This window comes from Cydia splendana, chromosome Z (genome assembly GCF_910591565.1).
Source record: "Cydia splendana chromosome Z, ilCydSple1.2, whole genome shotgun sequence".
Lineage (NCBI taxonomy): Eukaryota > Metazoa > Arthropoda > Insecta > Lepidoptera > Tortricidae > Cydia > Cydia splendana.
Window position 1 is genome coordinate 12,216,052 of NC_085987.1, and position 23,470 is coordinate 12,239,521.

Consider the following 23,470-nt stretch of genomic DNA (forward strand, 5'->3'; position numbering starts at 1 on the left):
AAACACGACATGTGAGATCGCAAAAAAAGTTCCTTTGATTCAATTTTATATAAACTATTGAATATTAAACGTCATAATTTGGTAAAATGGATACTTACTGGCAATGATAATATCACAGTATTTATCTTTATAAGTATAATTGAGACTTGTTATTTCTTTAAAGTTTATATCACAACAAATATAATACATATACCACGAGAAGAGCGTGTCCGATAAAAATAAGTCTATTATGTAGAGGTACTACAAAATTTACAAAATCAATCACAAACATTTACCACTGGCGCTACTAGGTTATTGTCTTCGAGAAGTTTCTTTATTACCCTAGATTAGCCTAGATTTAAGTATTTTTCAGTGAAACAAAACAAACTCACAACCAAGATTTACTTCATCAAATCAATTTGAAATTCACTTCACACTGTCGCAATCCATCTTGCAGTAATCGTGAAAAACTGCTATACTTAGCGCCAAATTAAGTAATATATTTTTTTAAGATATAATTTTCGCGTAAGATTACGAGTATTGCCAGTTCATTGTTGAATAAAAAACATGCCGGTCACGCTCTTGTCAAAAACACCGTATAATAATTAATTTACTTAATTAGTATCTAAATATATTGATCGTGAATACATATTATATTTTTCTTAAACATTTCGCGATTTCATACAACATATACGAAGAGAACTTGTATTTACTTAGATTAGACCTTTTAACCATTTAACGTGCAATCATTGCAATATTCGATAAAGTGTGCTCTTAACTACGAGTATGTACCTATACCTTAGATCAATAAAATTCATGCACCTATAGGTAATATATACACATTAATTCAAATAAGAAGACACATCATACACATCACAATACAAAACATTTCACTTCTGTTCTTAACATACGAGTAGCGGGTAGATAACAGATAATACAATTGAGGATTAAGGAGTGGAGTAACACATAATATTTGCATGATCAGTAAAGATTACATTCGGATTGCGACTGCAGCAGCATAACTGCTGCTGCGTTGCTGTCGACTGCATTGCTTCTGGTACCATTTTTATACAATTGTAACATTTGTAACCTTGAATAAGTACCTACGGGCGGGGCAATCAACAAATAATATTCTCTCTAAAATCGGCCAAGCGAGTGGTTAAATAAAAAACTAAATCACATATCCACGATTACAATTGCACAATTGCACATTAACGCATTATGAATAAAATTACTTTTACTTGATATACTTTTCCTAGTTCTGAATATGATTTATAGCTCTTTATTATAGTTTCTGATTCCACATTAGTTTGAAACATCCTAACTGTAAAAGATTCCGATATGATATTTGTTGGGTGTAAGCAGCAGCAGCAGCTCAGGAATGCTGGTATGTTCCGATAAAGGCTTTGCACGCGGGGCAGTAGTGGTTGGCAGACTTACAGGAGCGCATGCAGTACGGCACGAAACAACCGCAGCAACATCTGAACAAAACAAACATATGCACTATCATTAGAAACCCAAGCTTACAGAAAATGCTTTGTATTTTTGCTATAGATTGGTAAGACTGCAATCGCTACTACAAAAATGTACACCTCTGACTTTGAAATTCGTAAATTGTCAAGCGGGAGAGAAAATTGTATACCTACCCGTCGTTTTATTATCCAGGTAGACAAGGAAAGTAGACTGTGTCTGTTGAGGGAACTTAGCGATTACTTAGGTACTTTTTTATTTTTAAAACACACAAGAGAAAAAAAAAATTAAACATGGTATCCGCGGTTCCGAGGACGCAACTCCATCTCGCTTACGCTTACGCTCAGTGAGAGCGAGAGAAGAATACGAACCTACCTACTGGGCTTTAACTAGTGAAAACGCGTTTTCACTGAGGCGATACGGAAAATTAGTTTTAACTAGGGAAAACGCGTTTTCACTAAAAACGGGTTAATACTACATATGCAATGTTAGTGTGTCGTATTCGTAATAAATAACGATATTTAGGTAATCAATTATTGTTTTATTGTGACTCGCAGACTTCATTTGATATAGGTAACATGCGCAAGTGTAATTTTTACTCATCCCGTGTATTTCAATCGCATACGGCACAAAAGTTATCTCGTCACTCGTATTTAATGGCATATACGTAAGTATACACACTTAAATCAAAATCATCATTCTCTTGCCCTTGTCCCATTCACTTGGGGTTGGCGCACCATGTCTATTTTTTCTTCCACATCTCTCTGTCGCCCGTCATCCGTCATTTCATCATTCACACTTGCGTTCGTTTCATACACACTTAAATCAAAATATGGTACTAGTTTAGGTAGATAAATAACATTATTTTGTACGCTTGAGAATTTGTCCAATTACACATGAGATAAAAGAAAAAAAGAAAAAAGAAAGACAAGAAAGAAAAGAGAAGAGAGAGATTTCGTATATGTCATCATACCTACTTCAGTGAACCTCAGTAGGTACTTTTTGTACTGAGACTGACTGAAATAACGTGAAAATACGATGGTAAAGGATTATTCACTACATCTGAAGGTATAAATTCATATAATAGATATTACTCAAGTACTTGTATATTGATGTTACATTAATAAATAACTAAAGTAATTAATGTAATTATATATTCGCATGTTCAGAATTTTACTTGGCTCGTTATATGTTAGTTCGCTTACAATCATCTCATTGTTTAAAATTCACAGTTGTTATTTATACAACTAAATACGGTTACTTTTATGAATAATTGCTAACTCGGTGATAACAACGTTAATGTTATAACCTAGATTGCTAAATTGGAACATGGATGTGTAGTAAGTACAAGTAGGTATATTGATTGGGTAAAAAGGTTTAACTATTTAAATCTCTCGGTTTAGTTACCTATCATTGCCATACGTAAGTAAGATATACATATAAGTAAGGCATATTTATTCAAGATGATTCCATGAGACATGCACATTCACAATACAACAGATAATAATTGTGGGTCTCGCAAAACAATAAGTAATAACATAGCTCACTTACCCGGCTAGAACACAAAGCGCCGCAGATACTATATGAGTACGAGTATTGGGTACAAATTCTACACGAGTCACAATGGACTTATGGCAAGTCGGGCAGGAAGCACCGGTGGGACCGGGGCCTAGCTTGATGGGCCGGTCAGCGGGTGCCGCGGGCGCCGCGGGCGACGTGATGACGGTGGTGCGCGGCGGCACTGCTGGTACTGCTAGCCCTGCCGGCGGCGGCGGGTTGTCGCCAAAATAAGAGGGCGGTGGCGCCGGGCTCGGGGCAGTCGGCTCATACGGAGGCGGGAGTCCCATCTTGTTTTCCACTGAAATATATATTAAAAATTAGGTAGCTATTACAATAAAAGAATGCTGACGGTAGTTAGAGTCGGGGTCTTTCACACACCTCTATGGTCAGAAATAACTGACATACCTACGAGTAATAATGTAGTACGTATACCTATGGTACAAAATGGATTTTTTTATGAGGTACTAAGGGCATCTACCAGACCTCGTCTCGTGTTAGTTACTAAGCGTAAATGGTCTGAGGAGACCTTTTAACGCAAAATGGCATGGAATTAATTCATAAAGTGGACATGCACTTTTGCAACTGGATGTTACATTCAGCGACAAAATAGTCTTTACAGTACATATGGTGCTACCTTATCACCCTAGGGCGGAATTAAGGGCAAAACGTGCCTATGTTAAAAAAAATTAAGGGCCACATGTACTGTAAAACGTTGTACAATACACGTGTGAAAAGGTAATTCGCGAGTTTCCTACTTTTCGCACTTGTATCGTAATGTACTATTACAGCACATATGGTGCTACTTTACCGCACTAGTGCGATAATTACCCCATTACGTAACTATGTCGAAAATTTAAAGGGCCGTATTATTATTGTAAAATGTTGTACGGTACATGGTGCGAATAGGTAATTTGCAACTCGTGTCGATTTTAGACACTCCTTTCGGTTGTGTTTTAATTTATCGGCACTCGTTGCGAATTTCCTAATTTTCTCACTTGTATCGTGATGTGTCATTAAACTAATGCTGACTTAGTGGTAATCAGGGCATGACCAACAATTTACTTGCGTCACGCATTATAAGAGTAAAAAAAAAACCGGCCAAGAGCATGTCGGGCCATAAACACACAATAAGCAGATTAGTATTAGGTGAACTTATTTAAATAAATAAGCAAAAGGGAGTATCTTATACCTTTCGCTTGCTTAGGGTAGATAGGTTGCACCAAACTGTGTGTGATGTGTGATCGTTAAAATATTCGCAAAATTTTATTGTATGGGCACTTTTTAGTTTTAGTTAAATTAGGTATAAAGACTGACCGAAGAATTTAATATTTCACTTTTCGTTTTAAAGCCCCTTGTTGAGGCTGTCCAAGAACTTGCATGCAATATTCGATACCTACATTGCTATATGACTACAGAGTACAATGAATTCAGTCGATCGACGAAATACCGCAATGTAACGAAAATCACATGCAAGTTCTTGAACCGTCTAAATGGGGCTTAATTCTAAGTATTCTAACAAAACTTTTTGTAGAACGTGTGTGATCTTAGTTTAATGTTATCAGTGTATCAGTTCCATTACGAATTTGTTTCTATTTCCATTTTGTACTTCACCCATATCGTTTCATTTCATACCCAAATATAAATATATAGTTTAGAAATAAAGTATACATCTTTAATATCTTATAAAGTATAAAGTATAAATAATGGATTGAACACGATTGTTGCAAAGATTTTTAGGTAGGTATTTAATGGTAGAACTACATTTATATTACTTTGGAAACTGCCTACCACACAAACCTCTGTGTCTACCTGCAATACCTGCATGCGCTCTAGGCGTTAAGTACCAGCTTAAGCTGACAACCATCTACCCTCTCCTGCACAAAACCTAAATAGGAAAACAAAATCTAACCACATATCTATAACAAACAAATTGAATAAACAACTGTGCTTAAGGCATTTGCGGTTGTTAGCTGTCTACGTGATCTTTATATGTATGTACCTAGGTACGTTCTTCATTTCACTACGTTATGTCTTGTTTTTCTTCTGTTTCGAGGATAGAAAATGAATTAAACGCTTTAAAATATTTGTTTACTGAATTTTACTTACTTGTTGCGTCCATCGTGGTGAAATTTAGCCTTGGATCCGATTTCTAACCGTATAATTGATAATTAGGTTTGAAATCAAAGAGTTTTACACAATGTAACAATGTAACTTCGATGGTAGTTTTTGGTAACTTGTTGATGCTCTCGGGTTTAATAAGGTGAATATAATAGAGAGAGTGTCAAAGATGAACGTTATCTAGCGTTGTTTAGCCCGCTCTGTTAGAGAATGCAGTCGACCGCGCGTGGCGCGGCCGTGTGCGTGCGCGCACGTCATTGCAGCGAAATGAGAACGCTGCTGTTACGACTTAGTAGTGCTCTCGAGTGCGAAAGAGACCAACGCAAATACGTTGCGTCACGTAACTTGTCTACGTCGCTAATATCAACTTATTCATTTTGCGAAGGAATTAACAGGGCACATTAATATTTTATGTGAGTCACTGTTCTATTCGGAGAGGTTTAGGTACTTACCAAGCGATGCTGGGCGATGGCCCAATACCGAAAACGCAATGATAATAAGTACAGTTATCCACGCTCAAGCAATTCAAATAGATCTGACTTCATATATTTGATTGGAGCAGTTGAACGAACTTACTAATTTAATACTATGGCGTAATTACTATGGCGTAGTTAGGATAGGTATAAGACAACCGACTCTAGTGGAGTCTTACCGTACCAACCTACTCTACGTATTATTACCTATCTTTGTTGTCCGTCCGTCCGTCCGTTAAGACCATTTACTTATGTCAGGAACGCGTGCAGGTATCGAGTTGAAATTAAAACCTATGCCCTTATACTCAGGCCAACAGTGCCTTGAAGTAGGTAGTAAAAAAAATTAAATTCCTAAATTAACGTAAAAACAAATAAAGAGTCTTGACAAACAGACTGACAACAAAGTGATTCTACCTATAAGGGTTCCGTGTTTTCCTTTTGAAAAATCTGGTAATTATCTAAATTAAAAGAAGCTTTTTATTGTAGTTATTCTAAAAAACATAGTTTCATATCAATTACATGAGATTTTTCATTTGTTTTTTTCTTCGGTACTCCCTTTTATATCATCGGTTGCAATATGGGCATCGCCAAAATAATATTGTAAGTAGCTATGTATTAATAGTTATAGTTTATGTACCTAAATCAAAGATATTGACTCTCGATGACCTTGGTGCCTTGGATCTTTGATATCATTATCATTATGGTTCACTTCGCCAACATGGATATAACTCGATATAAGTACTATATAGCGTAGGTAATGAAGCTGCATTTGCTGAATCTAGAGAATCTTACGTACAGTATATAGTATATGTACCTATATACTGCTATAAACAGTGATAACCTAAATTAGGCGTTGGCCATATTTGTCACAAATTGTACGCAACTACTTAGTTTATCAGTTAATTATATAATTTGTTGCTCGTTTCACACTCTATGTAGCTCGTGTTACACTATATGTGAATGATAAAATCGAGCGAGTGCTAGAAAGTATCAAAAAATATTGGCACGCAAAAAAAATATCAAAAGTTATACTTAAGCAAAAAAAGGGGGGAAAAAGTAGATATTTTTGATTTCCCCAATATCTCAAAAAGTATTAATATTTAAGAAACCAAAATTAATATTATAAAAGAAGAGGATATTTCCAATAAAACATTCTATACTTGCAGTGCTGTATCTCCATTATTTATACTTTTTATTAAACGCTGAACACAGCCCTCCGCGCCTCATTTTCGGGAAACGCGCGCGGGGTGAAAAAGCGATTTCATAACATTAAATATAATTTTAAAGGTATTAAATACTCATTGAACATTTTCAATAAATTATAGTGTATTTAAAACATGACAAAAAATGTACTACTTGTAGAAATTTATCTTAAAATTATTTTTTCAACAAGTTAGGCAATTGTTAATTAGCAAAATTTTCTCAAACTTCCTTCTTTATTGAAAACGAAAAAAAATTATAAATAACTATCGTAAAATTTTGTCGCTTTTTAAAGCCCTTCTTATTATATAAATATTTAATAAGATCACATTATAAAAGTTTTAATAAAGTTAATACTTTGCTTGAAATAAGTTTTGGAATAACAAAGAAAATAATAAAAATCGAAAAATCAAGGTAAAATTGTAAAACTTAGAACAACATTATAACCAAACTATTAAATTTTTTAGAACTTTTATAACGTGATCTTATTAAGCATGTATATGATAAGAGCTCTAGAAGGCGACAAAATTTTACGATAATTATTTATACATTTTTATTCGTTTACAATAAAGAAGGAAGTTCGAGAAAATTTTGTTAATTAACAATTGCCTAACTTGTTGAAAAAATAACTTTAAGATAAATTTCTACAAGTAGTAAGGTACAAGTAGGTACAAGAATAAGGGTCTTCAAGAACCATTTTTTGATCAACTTAATATTTTCGGAAATAATCGATCTGAAAGAAAAAAAAGTTGTGTTTTACCCTTTAGTTCCCTTAACTTTTGAACCATGGGTCCAAAAATTAAAAAAAAAAATCGTAAAAACATAGCTTAGTAAAGAATTTCAAGGAAAAATATAGCGAACCTAATCGGTATAGCTGTTTTTCAGTTTTGGCAAATAGTCTATTTTGACAGACGGGTAACTACGGAACCCTACACTGAGGATGGCCCGACATGCTCATGGCCTGTTTTTTTATATTTTATTAGCAGGTCGCTTAGCTTGCATACTCTAAACTAAAATTTTTATTTATGATGAACAATTACAAAAATACGTTTTCTTAAATCCTCTATTTTTTATATCTTATTTAACAGCCTGTAGCTCCTAAAGTATTGATTGTAGAGTTAAAATAAACATAACCAGATTTGTAGGAAATTTAATGTTAAGACTTTTGTCCGAAGTAATTATAATGCTATTCGTACAGATATTCGAGATATGAGCAAAAATATGAAAAAAAGGTACCTTCAACCTCCCCCCCCCCTACACCCTCAGCACACCCCCTACCCTCGAGGACTTTTAGTATGTTTATCTGGACACCACAAGGTATACTTGTACCAATTTTCAAAACTACACGAATTATTTCCGCAGATTGCCCAAATTCGGCTTAATTTGACGTGGCTATAAATGGCATTCTTAAAAATAGATTGAAATACGAAATAGGTATTTTTATTTGTATTTAAAATACATACTTGCATTTAAAATACAAATAATAAGTCTTACACTTTGAAATAATAAGTCACATCTCTTATCTCCTCGTCGGTAGAAATCAAGTTAATGTCGACATACGAACATGATTGGCATGCATTGAGCGCGTCGTTCAAGAACAGTTGAATCAATCTTTTATTCAACCACATATCTAATCATGACTGCATGATTATGTAAAATCCCGACATAAAGTTGACTTCACTAACCACCTGGAAAGTCCTCTCTCATTCACATCGCTCAATAATCTCTTGTTTTTGAAACAATCAATTTTACATGATTTATCAATATTAAAATAATATTGAGCATGCAACTTACCATACTTCACATTACTCTCAAGTTTATATTTCGTTTTGAGACTCTTAGAACTTAAGAGGAAAGGGGATTGCCGCTTCTATATGTATACAAAAGTTGTCCCCATTTTCCTCTCTGGATATTGACATTATGGAAAATATTTTTACATTATTTGATGTATACTAGGGTGGTGATTGTGGGGTCGTGATCCTGATGTCACTAATTTTTTTTTATCGGTCCCATGGGAAACCTTGTTTTCAGTATGATCATCTTAATACAATTTTGACATTCAAGATCACGACCCCAAAATCACTCTGTATTAACCAATAGTCATGTCCTTCTTTTGACTCTTTTCGAAGAATTTGGAGCGAAAAACATTTTCCTGACAAAGGACCCCGCAGTAGGGATTGCAATCCGGTTTGGTTTTGAATCCGGTCGAATCCGGCCGGATTTTGGTCTCAATCCGGCGGATCCAGCCGGATCCGGCCGGATTGGTATTGCTGATAAAAAAATCATCAAGTCACGTATTTTATTATGTTTTTTAGCGTTATATGCGAAGTTAAGGATATTTTTAATGGATTAATAAAACGGCTGTTTTAAGTTTCAAAAATCAACGTTTTCATTACTTAACCACCAAGTCTTATTACAATAATCAGTCTCACAAATCTTCAATCTTCTTTTTCTCTTAAAATATCTATAGCCCAATCCACATTTCCCACAAAAAGATGCTTTCAATTCAACCATTTTAGTTTGAGCAAACAAAATCAATGAACGTGCATACCTATACAAGTATACATTAAAACATTTATTCACAGAAAACATTTTCCCGCTTTATTTAGTAGCATAATAATAACAAACGCAGGGCAGCTTGTGGCGAGCTGTTGGGGATTAGCGACCTCACTTACCCGAGTGCTCCTGGAGAGTTCTGTTACCCGCAAGGACAGGATTCTCTGCCTCTGGCTTGCCTTAGCCGGCCGGCCAGAGTGGAGTCGTTAGAGCTATAAGCTCCAGGGGTGGAAGTGCAATATGCATAAGACGCGAGTTGGCACAGTGGCTGTTAAGAGCCACTGGGTAGAAAGCGGCGCACACCTCTCGACACCCCTGAGCTGCTCACACCGGTGTTGCCCTTGAGCCATCCTAGATGTCGCTTTTTGTGGGGGCCCATCTTGTGAGGGCGAGTCACCGTCTGCCGGAAATAAAATTGCATACCGTTTTATTAGGCAGGCGTCCGGTTTTTTACCCCATAGCTCAGTTCTTAGTCCATCGCTTTCACCCAATAACCTACCTAGTTCATTTTAGATTCCATCAACTCTCAATAGTCCTTACACGCTGGCGGGTGCGGCCTCGCGTGCGCCCCATGACACGGGCAAGGGCAGCCTCCGCTCGGTGTACCCCTTACATTTCATTAAAGTGTCAAAAGGGCCTCTACGTGTTGGCTTCGGCTCCGCGCACGCCTCCCAAAGGTCCGCAACACCATTGTTCCGTGATGGGAAAGACATACAAAATAACATATACAGTGGAAACTGGATAAGTGGAACCTGGGTTAGTGGAAAACCTCTTTAAGTGGACCCAAGTTCTCGGTTCCAGTCCCTTGGCAACGAATTACCTCTATAAGTGGAATTTTGGGACCTCTATAAGCGAAATCCATTTATTCGAAAATTTCTTATTTTTACCTCTGTAACTGGAAGCAGTCGTCTCCGAAACCTCTATGAGTGGAATAGCTCGGCGTTATAAAATTTGTATTTTTAATAAACCGTCACAAGGAGGGTAGTTTGTTTCGTTAACATTATGGTTCGTGTTTTAACTACGTATTTTGTATGAGATCACACATCGTTCAGTTTTTTTGCATTAAAGTACAATCGGTACATTGATTTATTTAACCATACTGGTTTCTCTTGCATAAATAAATATTAGGAGTGATTTTGTTTTTGTAATTTTGATAATTGTATACGAGTAGGTACTGTGGATTATTTACAGTATTGCTTTTTTTGAAGTCAGGATTACATACCTATTTTTGTTAATACATACATATCTACATACATATTTAATAAAAGATGCTTATTTAAGTCTTGATCATACCATACGTGACCTCTATAAGCGACATTACTAGCATCCACAACCTCTGTTAGCGAGAGCCTCTGTAAGTGAGAAAACGTATTATTTGAACCTGGTTAAGTGGAAAACTGGATAAATGGAAAACCTGGATAAGCGGAACTAAACAGCCGGTCCCTTGCGATTCCACTTATCCAGTTTCCACTGTAAATAAATATTATAGGACATTTTTACACAAGTTGACTAAGCCCCACGGTAAGCTCAAGAAAGCTTGTGTTGTTGGTACTCAGACAACGATATATATAATATACAAATACTTAAATACATAGAAAACAACCATAGTCCAGTCATTATATCCAAAAAACCGACCCCACCCGTGAATAATCAATTCTTGGATTTTTTTTTCGTAGGTCCCTCGGGGACCCTCCTTGATTCTCTACAAGTTTGGTCCTCACAATTTTTCTTCTAGGATTGATATTTTGGAAATTAAATTTGAAAAAAAAAAACGACAAATTCAAAATATTATCATCATCTCGTTTAGTCCTCTTCATTTATGCCGTAAAGTTGAAAATAGACGAGATGATGAAAATATTTTGAATTTGTTGCTTTTTTCAAATTTATTTTCCAAAATATCGATCCTAGAAGAAAAATTATGAGGACTAAACTTGTAGAGAATCAAATTTCCTACAATTTTTGTCCTTACGGTTTAACTGTAAAATCAAAAATGGCCGAGTTATTCAAGAAAAACCGTTTTTCGAATATACACAGGAGCCTCATTCAGTCTACTTTTTGAATTTACACTCCCAGTGACCCCCCCCCGGGACCTACGAAAAAAAATCCATGAACTGATTATTCACAGATCAAAATCTATAATGACTGAACTACCATGACTCAGGAACAAATATCTGTGCTCATCACACAAATAAATGTCCTTATCGGGATTCGAACCCAGGATCGCGGCTTCACAGGCAGGGTCACTACCCACTAGGTCAGACCGGTCGTCAAAAGTCAATATATATTCCTCCTCTAATTACTTTTAATTCGACAAAACATTTAACTTAACTGCTGAAGTGCTGAATGAAGTTTTATAAATATTTATTCATTATATTTTAAATGCAGGTAATACTTATTATAACTGGGCTATAATGGTTTGTACAAAATAAAACGAAAGAACATGTACATTAAATTACAATGTAACAACACAATAAATTGAATATAAACCAACTTACGGTGCACGGAAATCTCAACTCTACGACGACACATATTTCGTCGGCTAGAAGACTGACGTCAACTAACAAACAAGTTGTTGTGTTGCTGTTTGCGAGCAAGAAAATTCGAATATTGGCGAGAACTTTTAAATTTTAGCAATGTTTTAAGCTGTTATTTTAAATTTGTCGCTTTGATTCACTTTACCAGATCCGAGACCGGATCCGGTATATTGAAAAATGTGCCGGATCCGGCCGGATTACCGGTTCCGCCGGACCGGATTGCAATCCCTACCCCGCAGCAAACATAGGGAAAAAGTGTTTTCAGTAAATCTCACGAAGTTTTAGTATGATGTACCTAGAAATAATTAAATTTATATTTTTCTATTTCTATAAGTCGTTTCCTAAAATCGATACATTGAATTGGTAACTGCATTATAATATGACTTCATAACGTCAGTACTTGTCAGTATGTGTCATTACTGGTATCGATTTTAGGAATAAAGGCCAGGCCACACCGGCTGCGTGCACCTGCGCGTGCGCTAAAATGTTAGAGCCACGCACGCACACGTCACGCTAGCGGTGTGTCGTCTCTCATAAGTCCGCCGGAAGCATGAATCTAGGATATACCTGGATCTGTCATGAGTGGTGGGGGTAACTGACAGAACGGGATAGTCTTATGTATCTTTCAGTAGGAGTAGCAGAGAAAGCGGTATTATTGCTTGTCCTTGTCACAGTCTCACTTTTTGTTTGTTCCCCACCTTTTTATTAGTATGGAGAATGGTGGGCAACAAATGAATTCGACCAATCACAGTGTCGCATTTGCGTATGTTTTGTCCCTCACGGAGGCACGCGTATACCACTTCTATACGATCCTACCTTCTATGGCCGGAAGATATCGGCCTGTCAGTTAAACGCAAAATTTGACAGCTCCGAACAACTGACAGGCTGATATCGTCCGGCGAACTGGTAATCTGTGGGCCCCTTAGGGAACTGTATATTACAAAGCGCACGTGCACGTGCACGTCTACGCACACGCACCCGGTGTGCACAGGCCTTAAATCAAATACGAAATCACAAATTATCATGTACGTAACATTTGACCAAAACCAACGGTTAATATTTAACCCCTTGGTTGGAGGTTAAAGCGCTGCGCGCTCAATGCATACGGTATGCTTAGGTATCGTGGATACCTAAGCACATGTCTCCAAATGCAGTCTATCTCAACCCGTCAGAGACACGTAGATATTGAAACTTATCTAGACAACTTGTAGTGACATCTATTATCACGACCAGCAAAATGTGATCAGTTTGCCGTGTTAAGCCGCGTGTTCAGTAGACGTCGAAAACAGTGTTATCACTAGAGGGCGAAAGACAGGGCGGGCGGAGCTCCACATGCGCGCGCAGCGTTACATAACGCCAGTGGAGCCTTAAGGGGCGCGCGCAGCGACGGGTGCGGGGCGCGGGGCGATCGATGCGCACCCGGGGGGAGTCAGTCGAGCGGCGAGCGAGCGACATGGCGGCGCGCCCACCCCGCGCGGCGGCCCCGCGGCCCGGGCCGCGCGAGTAGGTCGCCATGCGCGATGCGGTATGAGGCAGCGCCGCGCCCGGCGGGCCGGCCCCCGCTAGCGGCGCCGCCCCCGCCATGCGAGCGCCGCCGCTGCTGCTGCTGCTGCTGATGGCGGCCGCGGGCCTGGCCGTGAGTCCGCTCGCGCGCCTCAACCCCTGGCTGAGCGCGTGTGATCTGGAGGAGGAGGGCGCGAGCGGCGTGCCCGAGTGCGGTGGCACGGCGTGCGGCAGCGGCGGCGGCGCGGCGAAGGTGCTGCAAGCGCGCGACGTGCCGCTTCTGTGCGGGCTGGCAGCAGGTGAACGCGCGCGCCGCCTCGCCGACTTGCGGCTGCGCGCCTGCTGCGAGCGCTCGCCCGCCTCCGCGTTGGACCGGGGCGCCCGCGCCGAGGTCCTCGCTGGCGGTGACCGCTGCGAGAGCACGCTGCACGACCTCCTCCGGCTCGACACAATGGTCGCGCACGTGCACTGCGAATTCGTGAACATCCTTCATCGCTACGACTGCGAGCAGGCTTATTCCGTACACACGTGTGAAGACTGCCAGGTGAGTGGATCTTAAACTACTAGTTCACTCAGTGTTCCCGTACTACAGCATGTCTACGTGATATGCTGTGCTGTGTTAAGGCGATTTTACTGGTTGCTGCTGCTTCAATTATTCCTTTTGCTTTCCATTCTGATTGATAAATTGACAGCCATAAAAGTAGAATAATTTGGTAAGTTTTTGACAGTTTTATTTTCTAGGTACGTCCTAATTTTCCTTGCCAGTTTTGGCAGCACAACTTACCACCTATGACACATTCACTGACAAATTACGTTTAACATAGGAAATAAATAAAAAATATATTATGTGCACCGTGTGACCCACTTGTTTGGTAAAATACTTATTTAGTTTTTTATGATTACACTTGCATCGATCGAGGTGATGCGTCATCTTTAATAACTTAATGTTGGTGGGTCGGGATGACATGGTGCCGGTATGGCGCGGCTGCGAAGAGCTTTATCAGCGAGCGCGGAGTCTACTGCCGACTCCTAACAGTTTACGGGCTAACCTCAAGTTTACTCACTTATTTAAAGTGTTTTTCCTGCTTTTATTTCCGGTATTTATTTTCCACTTCGCAATATTTTATAACACCTTCTAAGCACCTTCTTACTCTCATAGAAAACAATGGACGTTGATATAAACTTGCTAAATTTAACTTCTGATTACCTTTTTATTTCGCTAAATTACTGATATACTAATTAGTTTTAAGGGGATGATGGTGATGCGGAAGAAGTAGGTACCTAACCATTCCAATGAGCATGATTGATTTTATCAATAAGGGGGTAATTTATGACACCGAAGTGAAGATAGCACTAGGTACAGTAACTACTCTATTGGTACCTAATATCATGTATAGCATCGGCAGTAGCGACTTTCATATAAAATAGGACTTTATCAATAATCTGATCATCAAATATCTTGGATAGTTTACAGTAAGTTAAAAAGGCTATTTACAGAAGTTTATTATAGTTATATTAAAAGTTCAAATATATTTAAGTGATCCAATATTTTCTAAATACGAAATCATGATTCCATAAGAAATAAAACTTTCAAGCTTAAGAGTAGGTAATGCCTACGTAACTCGATATTTCACTGTAGCGAATCGCCTTCGGGATAAATGCCCTATGTCTTCGAGCAACACCGGCTTCCGACACATCGGAAGGGAGGGGCCCAAGCGATATCTCACCGTACAAATCTTTCTGCCATTTTTCGCGGGGGGAAAGGTGCACACAGTCGCACTTCTCACACACTTACATACAAAATCCAATCTGTAATGACGACACAAATACATAGAAAATGACACGCGTCGAAGACAAATCTTGCAAACCTCGATCTCTTTTTGTGTACGGACGAGTGACAAGTGTCACAACACGCACACTAACACATTTTCTTTGAAGTATGTTATTGTATTCTGAGAGATGAGAAGTCGGATTTGTCGCTCGACCGATCCGCAATTTGTACTGAGCGAGCAAAATCGATAAATCCAACAATTACATGAGACTAAAATATAATAATTGTGTTTGAATGTAATTAAACGTATGATATGTAAAAAAAATATTACATGTGAAATATAACACTTTCTTTTTGTAAATTTGATGTCCCCGACCTCTTTTTATAACAAAAAACCGAGCAAACAGTCATTTTTGTGAAGCAGTGTTCACGCGCGCGTCTGGACTCGGTCTAGTGAAAAATCCAAGTGCAACTAGTTTTATTACCCGCGCTAGATTAGATTGACGCGCTAATCTTGTACCTCGGCAGAGGGGAAATAGTGCGAATGCCGCCTCCCTTCCGTGTTGCTCGAAGCCCTATGTAGATAAGATAATATAAAGTTGTCATTATTAAAAAAATATAAACGCTTGTAGCGCCAATATTTCAAATCTGATAAATTATATTGACACCTAACATGCTTACTAATTTGTAAAAACAATCCGCCGCTTCTACAACATACAAACATTGTCCTCATTTTCTTCTCTAAATATTAACAATACAAAAAATATTTTACACAATTTGATGTACCTTTTAACGATAGCTACATGTCCCTTCGTTTGATTTTTTTAAATAACTATTGTAAGAGTAAGGAGCTTTTAACTTTTTTTATCGAATTGGTTTTTCGCTCCTAAATCTTATATTTAATTATCAAAAAAAGTAAAACGGAGGGGCATAGCTATGGATAATATTCATTAAATTGTGTAAAATATTTTCCATAATGACAATATCCAAGGAGGATATGGGGACCACGTTTGTACGGAGAAGCGGTCGTCCACTATACTCTTACCCCCTTATTCATAAAACTTTACGGGCCTGATTTAGTTAAATTATGTTTTATCCCTTTCTGTAGATACATAAGGCAAAATGACAGATAAAGACAAACGATTATTAGCATATCGAGGTTTGTAGTTTATGAATAAGGGGGTTAATTTATAAATATTACTTTTGTATAGGGGTGATAAAAAAGTAGGTTTGTTTGACATGACACGTTATTTGACAATATGTAGCTGTATTTCTGTGTGTCTGCTTTTAATAGTCTTCAATCATCTATTCCGATGCTATTATAAATGCATTGCGGAAATACACTTTTAGCAGCACAAACGGAGTAGCCATTAACAGGCGTTCCCCTCTGTCCAAAATAGGCGGCCAATGGTCATACACTGACTGACGTTTATCTGACATGGCTATTTTTACGTTACGTATACATTTGACGTGCCCCTCCCCCGCAAAAATCGGCAGACTGTTTTGTACCTGAAATTACAGACAAGGCGTCTCCGTTTGGTTATATCCTCTAAGAGCAGCACAGCAAAGGCTTTTTTGGACAACCGAAATCTATATAATGGAGTATTGCCACATATGTACGAAAGCACTCAATAAACTGTGCTCAAAATATCTGAACACGCTCTCTAATGACTAATGACTTGATAATAGAGGCTTTGTGAACACCTTGGCCGCTCCGATACCTATTATGTATGTATAATCGATATCGACTGTACCTGTACCTACAATACATGGTGTCGCTTTCAGTACGGATCAAACGAAGGTCATAAATAGATAGAACACCGTAAGAGCTACCGGTTTGACCCATTTACATAGGTCACTATACACGGTGTAACATGAGGAAACCGAATAATTTTAACCGCGCATTTCTGAGGTCAAAAGAAGGAAAAAATGTAATATGAGTTTAGGTCAATTTCGCAAAAAAAATTTTTTGTTTTTTTTTTTTCAATTTTTTGAATGTATTTGTAAAGCTGGTCAAGCAAATCTTGTCAGTAAAAAAAGGCGCGAAATTCAAATTTTCTATGGGACGATATCCTACCTACGCACCTACATTTTTCAAATTTGCCGCCTTTTTCTACTGACAAGATCTGCTTGACCAGCTATACATAATAAATAAATGTTATTGGTAAACTTAAAACACTTAAAATTGATTTTTACATGTTTTTTTCGTAAAACCTACTTTTTGCAAAGTGTTACTTGTCACTTTTTGACATCTATCAATAAGGATATTTAGACCACGTCCCATAGCAGCAACATCACCATCAAAAAGGCCTTTTACACTATGTAACAATAAAAACTTGTATTTTTTTTAATTAATAATATCTCTGAAACTAGGCGAATTTCAAAAAGTTTATAGGACATTTTTGTCTCTAAATATGATCAGGAATACGCTGTTAAAATTATTCGGTTTCCTCATGTTACACCGTGTATAGATACGTTTTGCAATAGACAAATATGAAACAAGGAGGTGGCCTATCACATATACTTTTTAAAACTATATTTCCATAGACAATGATTGCCCGGAAAACATTTACTTTCTTATTAAAGAACCGTGTCCCGATTTGGGCCATGGTGTGTCCATCAATGAATCGCATACTAAGGGATAGGGGTTTACGAGTACATTCACGGAAAAATAGTTTCATTGTTAATTGAAGTGGGTATATGATTATAGGCAACCCAATACTGGTGGCTTAATTGCCGTTTATAACAGGGTGTGGCCTGTAATAAGAGCAAAAAATTAAACTACATACCCTTTAACTAATCAGGAATTAAGTCCAAATAGATTCAATTAATTAAAATGAAATTTTATTTTTTTATTATTTTCTAACAAAATTAATCGACCCAGCAATGTACTGCAGACATTATGTGTCTAGTCGGATTACTTGACATTGACATTTACGATCGTTATCAATAATATTGAAAAACCTATTAAATACATCAAAATTGCTTTTTAAACATAATAATGCAATTCTAATTAAATAGTCACATATTTCAACATTACTTAACAGTTTTCTTATCAAATAGACCTGATGGGCAAAAGGACGAAATGAGTAAAATGCTATAAAGTAACTTGAGCTAATTTATTAAGCAGTTCCAACTAAAATTGTGCACTTTAATAAAATCACTGATAGTAATTATGCCAATCTTACTGGATAACCACTTCACGATTCACGAGAAAACTTGCACTTTTATAATTTTGTAAGAATGTTTCCTTTTCACGACAACGACTACGAATGACAGTACAACCTGTTCTCCGTTTGACTCCGGTCCAACACGACATCATATGTATGTGCAATACTAGGTGTAGGGCCTTCTCAAGTCTCAAGACGAACGAAGAATTTCACAGCTAATTCATCTGGCTGTATGTACACGGCGTACGGTCACAATCAGAATCACATTTGGGGCACCCACATTCGTAGCTCTGACTTGACAATAAAGGTCGGTTAACATTTACTCTTGTTTCGTTAATAGTACTATGTTACATAATTTCACGTGCATAATTGATTAGTTCATAATTAATTTTATTATTTCTATTTTGCTTTATTTTGATTTAACAACTTGACGTACATTGTCATGTATGTAGTAATAGAGTAAACAATCCCTGAAAAATTTGCAATGCGTGGTTTATGTCTTGTGACTGTGAAGGTTTAATACAATAATTATGAACTTTTTGAAAGGCGACGCACTCCGGTAGAAAACAGTGGTAGATTCTGTGCGGAAAGAAAAGAGTCGTAGAATGTGTTGGGCCCCATACATTCCACGACTCATCTCTTTCCGCACAGACTCTAAACAAACAGTTATTTACGTATGCTGACTTTATTATTTCTATGAACTGGCAATAATAGAGACAAGTGTATCTCTGATCCTGTTGTCCCTATCTCTATCATCGTCGTGAAGGTTTGAGATAATAATTATGAACTTTACTTATAATAAAAAGCAACGTACTTGATGTTTTTGCATGCAGTCTTTGCAAAAGTACAAAATATGTACAGGGTGCTTAGCCAAGATGCCAATCGTTTGCGCCGTAGTGAACGATACGCTAATGTGTCTCTCTCTCTCTCCCTCTGTCGCACTAATATCGACGCGTGATGGAGAGAGATAACCGTTTCGTTCACTACGGGCAAGCGATTGGCATCTTAGCTCAGCCCTCTGTTCTTTTCAGTGATAAAGTACCTTCGATAACACTAAAGAACGGCCAACCAATTTGGTTAGTTGGCCGCTTCAGAGCCATGTACAGTACAGATGAGGAAGTTGCGGAAAGTGAAAGTTTCTAAGAAGTTTTTGGAATGGAAAGTTTTATTTCTCATACAAAGATCACTTTGACCACGTCGTAGCTACGTCTATCTCTCTCTCTTCCTAGCTATTTATCACACATGGTGGTGGGGACAGCTTTCCTGCTTAACCTTTTTCACTTCGTCCTGTCCACGACATCGTGCTCGGATAACTTGTAGTCACTCAAGTCCTTTAGCACTACATCCTTCCACAGAGGGCCTCCTTTTTACGTGACCATACCATCGCAGCCTGCTCTCCTGCATTTTATCGGTGATGTCGCGCACGCCCAGGCTTCCTCGTACGTACTCGTTACGGATTCTGTCAAGCCTGGTAACGCCGCACATCCACCTCAACATCTTCATCTCGGCGACTTGGATGGTATTCCCGTGTCTTTGAGTCGTTGCCCACGTCTCGCTACCATACATAACCGGCCTTATTATACTTTTCTGTCTGGTATACAAAAGTATCACGCTGGCTGAAAGGCTGCATCGCCGTCCCGGGCCCCGGCTACAGGCTCGTTGTCCCGCAAACGTGGCACTAGGCACTAAGTACGTTCAACGTTGACGATGACACTGTCAGTCTGCCTCCGATCGGGAAATCATTTGCGGTGCAACAGCTTGGTTTGAACTTCTTCTAGCTCCACCGTTCAATCATGTAATTCAGTCATCTTGTTTAGATTGAATTACATAAATAATTGTTATGCATTCGCTTGACAGTTGTCAATATTGACAAAGTTCAAAGCATTTTTCAAATAGGTAGGTAATGAAGTTAAGTGTTTTATGGAGGTTTTTATTACGAGAATACATTATTTTAAAAACTGTTTCCATTACATAGCAAAAAAAGTTTTTTCGAGTTTGTCAACAAAACAAAACGTGTCATTGCATATTGAATGAGTTCTGATTTCCTAATAATAAGAGCTACTTTTCCCTGTATTCATTTTTAAAATAAATTGTACTAAAAGGCGCGTACCAAGAGGTCCCGGTACCATGACATCTTACGATAGATAAGCGACCGTAACGCAATGTGGAAATCCATTGCTTGCTAAACTTGACTTTAAATTAAAATTTCTCCTAAATTAAGAATTTTGAACCATCGGGACCACTTGGTGGTAACTTTGGGTACTCCAAGGAACCTCCAGTTTGATTTTTTGCTCTTATTAAGGGCCACACCCTGTATATCTGAAGATTCTTCATGGATACTGTCAAATCTTATAAAATATGTCTCCCATTTCTGTTCATGGAGGTTTTATTGGTGGTGTTAGATGTCTTACATACCCTTATTACCAAATAATGTGCTGATTTGGCCCCGTAGCAACGAGATCGTACCGTGTACCAAAAAGAAGGGAAGAGGGGAAATGGTCGGCTCCCCAGGTAAAATCAATGCTATATTTCTTCATGCTGTTAGCAACTAGGGCAAGTTATATATCAATTTTGTATAATTTAGGGACGGGGAATTCATTTTTGAAATAATTGTTATACCTATTCATACAAATAAACTGATTTATGTACAATCAATGAAAATGATATGTATTTTTTTAAGGACAATTTTGGCCTTTACAATCACAGTGTGGCGATTTGTACTAAATCAAAAATTGTACAATTTAGCTCATTTATTCCTCATACTAAAAAGTATCACTATAAAATAGGCACTCATATATTTTTTTGTGAATAGTAATTTGTAGCGCGTGGCAGTGACGATTTCCATTTAAATTGAATTATGGCCAAAGTCAATCATTAAAAATGTAAAAAAAAAAACTGAATCTGGCATTTGAAAAGTATGAATATAATGTTTTAATATTTTACAGATAAATTACAGGCGATATTTTTACAAATGAAATGGGTTTCTGCCGCCCTATTATAAGGCAGTAGACTTTTTTGCTAACAAGGTATGCCCACCAAATACGCTCATAAGAACGATATACGAGTATTCTATCGATATAGGTTATGCACTATCTAATGATATATATAAGTTACTTCGGGACGCGTCATGGCCCAGAACCCATACTATCCGGGACACGGTTCTTTACTTATTAAAATATGGCCTAAGGACGATTTAAAGATAGGAAATTATAGACATACCTAGATCGTCTCACAATAAACCTGATCATTATAAATTGCTCTAAATACATACCTATAATTATTTGTATTTGCTACACCCTACTCAGGGTCCATGTGATACCATAAGAAATATACATATAAATACTACCCAAAAAAAATGTACCATAGCAGCAAGAAATAAATGAATACCGTAAAATGGGGTGAGGAGGGATGCCAGAGGGGTGAGTTGGTTTTTACAGGCTACCTACTGCTACGTAAATTATATATTCTAATAACAAATCAAGCTATTATAATGTTAAGTATTCCCAAAGTGTAGATCCAACAATTTTTAAAACTCACCTTAGTAGGAAATCCCTCGTCACCCCAACTACGGGGTGAGCTGGGATTTTACTATTTCGTGTTTATCTCTAAAGTTATGAAATGAAACAACAAATTATCATTGACAAACTAAAATTCATGAATACATCCGGAACACTTTTTTTGTATATAAATCAATGTGCCACATATAAAAATAAACTTATATCCAGGTTGAATTTCGTCAGATTAGATTTTGTTTTAATACTTATCATTAGCTTTCGTTGATCCGTAATGAACGCGACCCATTTTATAGTTGATAGAGGTTGTTCCATTACGAGTATCTGGCTAGTTTGATGGTGTAGGTACTTAGGACGTCCCTTGTACTCTGCACAGACTTATATGTAAATGATAAAATATGGTGGTGACATTATTTTGATGTTTATGGCGACACTTCCACACTCCTGTCACTACAAAGTTAGCTTAGTCCGATTCTACTATACTTACATTAGTTTAATACTACATAATTCAATATTGTATAAACCCGAGCTAAATTCTCAGGAATACCTCATGTTTTATTAAACTACTTAATTAATACAGTTACATCAGAAATCAGTCAATGTATCTTTTTGTACTCTTATCGTTCACCAAGGCAACTATTTATACCATGGTGTGTCTGACAATGATGTAAACAATAAACCTATACTGGTATTTTACTAGACTCCAAAAAAAGATCGACTCGTAAATAAATATAGCATCTCTGAATATAAGTACTTTAGGTTTAGGTACTGAGTTTGGCTCTCGTTCTGCTCTGTAGGGCCGTAGCGTTCAAACATTTTGTTAAGGTATGCTTATTCACATTCACCTAACTACATGTATATTATTTGTAGATGATGACTTAAAACACAAACATGAACTTCACTAAATTAGCACATATTTCTGAATAAAAAGACTAAATGATCAAATAAAACCTTAAATATTATCCAGCTTGTATACTCTTAATATCCACAACGCAGGCTTCGTCAGGTGACTTAAAACTGATTTAAGTATGTTTAACATGTGGCCGATTCTGTTTTAACTATTAGATTTGACAATCGCATCATTAGACATCTCGCTCGCACTTATTAGTGCACGTGAGATGCCTAAGAGTAATAATCGTTAAGGTCGTATCAAAACAAGATTAAAACCGCAACTAATTGTTAAATCAGAAGCGTCCTCTAGGAAGGTTATCATACTATAGTCTAGCCCCTATGTATAGTTTGAGATAGTTTAAGGGTTCCGTACCTCAAAAGGAAAAAAAAAAACGCAACCCTTTTTCCTATATTCCTTATTCACTTTGTTGTCTGTCCGTCCGTCTGTCTGTCAAAACCCTTTATCTCGGGAACTAGTGGAGGTGTCGAGTTGAAATTGAAACTATTTACTTAGGTCTACAGTCCCTAGAAGCTGTGAAAAAATTAAACTTCTAAGTTAACGTAAAAAAAACATACGACCGTTTATACCACAAAAAAATTAAATTTCGACAATCTCAAGGGAATCAAAATTGACAGGGATCCCGTTTACCTAAAACTATGAAATTTGGCAATTAATATTGTTTTATACTACAAATTCAGGGAAAAATTTGAAAACTGTTGTAAAAAAAAGTTA

The 23,470-nt window shown here is 37.4% G+C and overlaps 3 protein-coding genes across 3 annotated transcripts in view; 2 read left to right on the top strand and 1 right to left on the bottom strand.

Moving 5' to 3' along the window:
• Positions 1-23,470, top strand: part of LOC134804657 (S-formylglutathione hydrolase) — a 352,602-nt gene that overhangs the window by 116,250 nt on the left and 212,882 nt on the right. The gene's annotated exons all lie outside the window — the stretch shown is intronic.
• Positions 121-5,381, bottom strand: LOC134805372 (lipopolysaccharide-induced tumor necrosis factor-alpha factor homolog). The gene is made up of 3 exons (XM_063778709.1): positions 5,116-5,381; positions 3,001-3,307; positions 121-1,460 (listed from the first exon to the last, which is right to left on the bottom strand). Exons 1-3 carry the CDS (start codon positions 5,126-5,128, stop codon positions 1,355-1,357), a joined length of 426 nt encoding a protein of 141 aa, XP_063634779.1. The 5' UTR covers positions 5,129-5,381; the 3' UTR covers positions 121-1,354.
• The window catches only part of LOC134804652 (uncharacterized), a 92,848-nt gene continuing 82,765 nt past the window's right edge, over positions 13,388-23,470 (top strand). The window contains exon 1 of the mRNA XM_063777762.1: positions 13,388-13,937. Within this exon, the coding sequence (XP_063633832.1) occupies positions 13,473-13,937 (465 nt within the window). The 5' untranslated portion in view covers positions 13,388-13,472. The remainder of the gene's footprint in view (positions 13,938-23,470) is intronic.

What these genes read in the sequence shown, in the direction of transcription:
- LOC134805372 (XM_063778709.1), bottom strand. An exon ending in GCGCTTTGTGTTCTAGCCGG is followed by an intron (nt 1,461 to 3,000) that starts GTAAGTGAGCTA and finishes TGTTTTGTTCAG; the next exon opens with ATGTTGCTGCGGTTGTTTCG.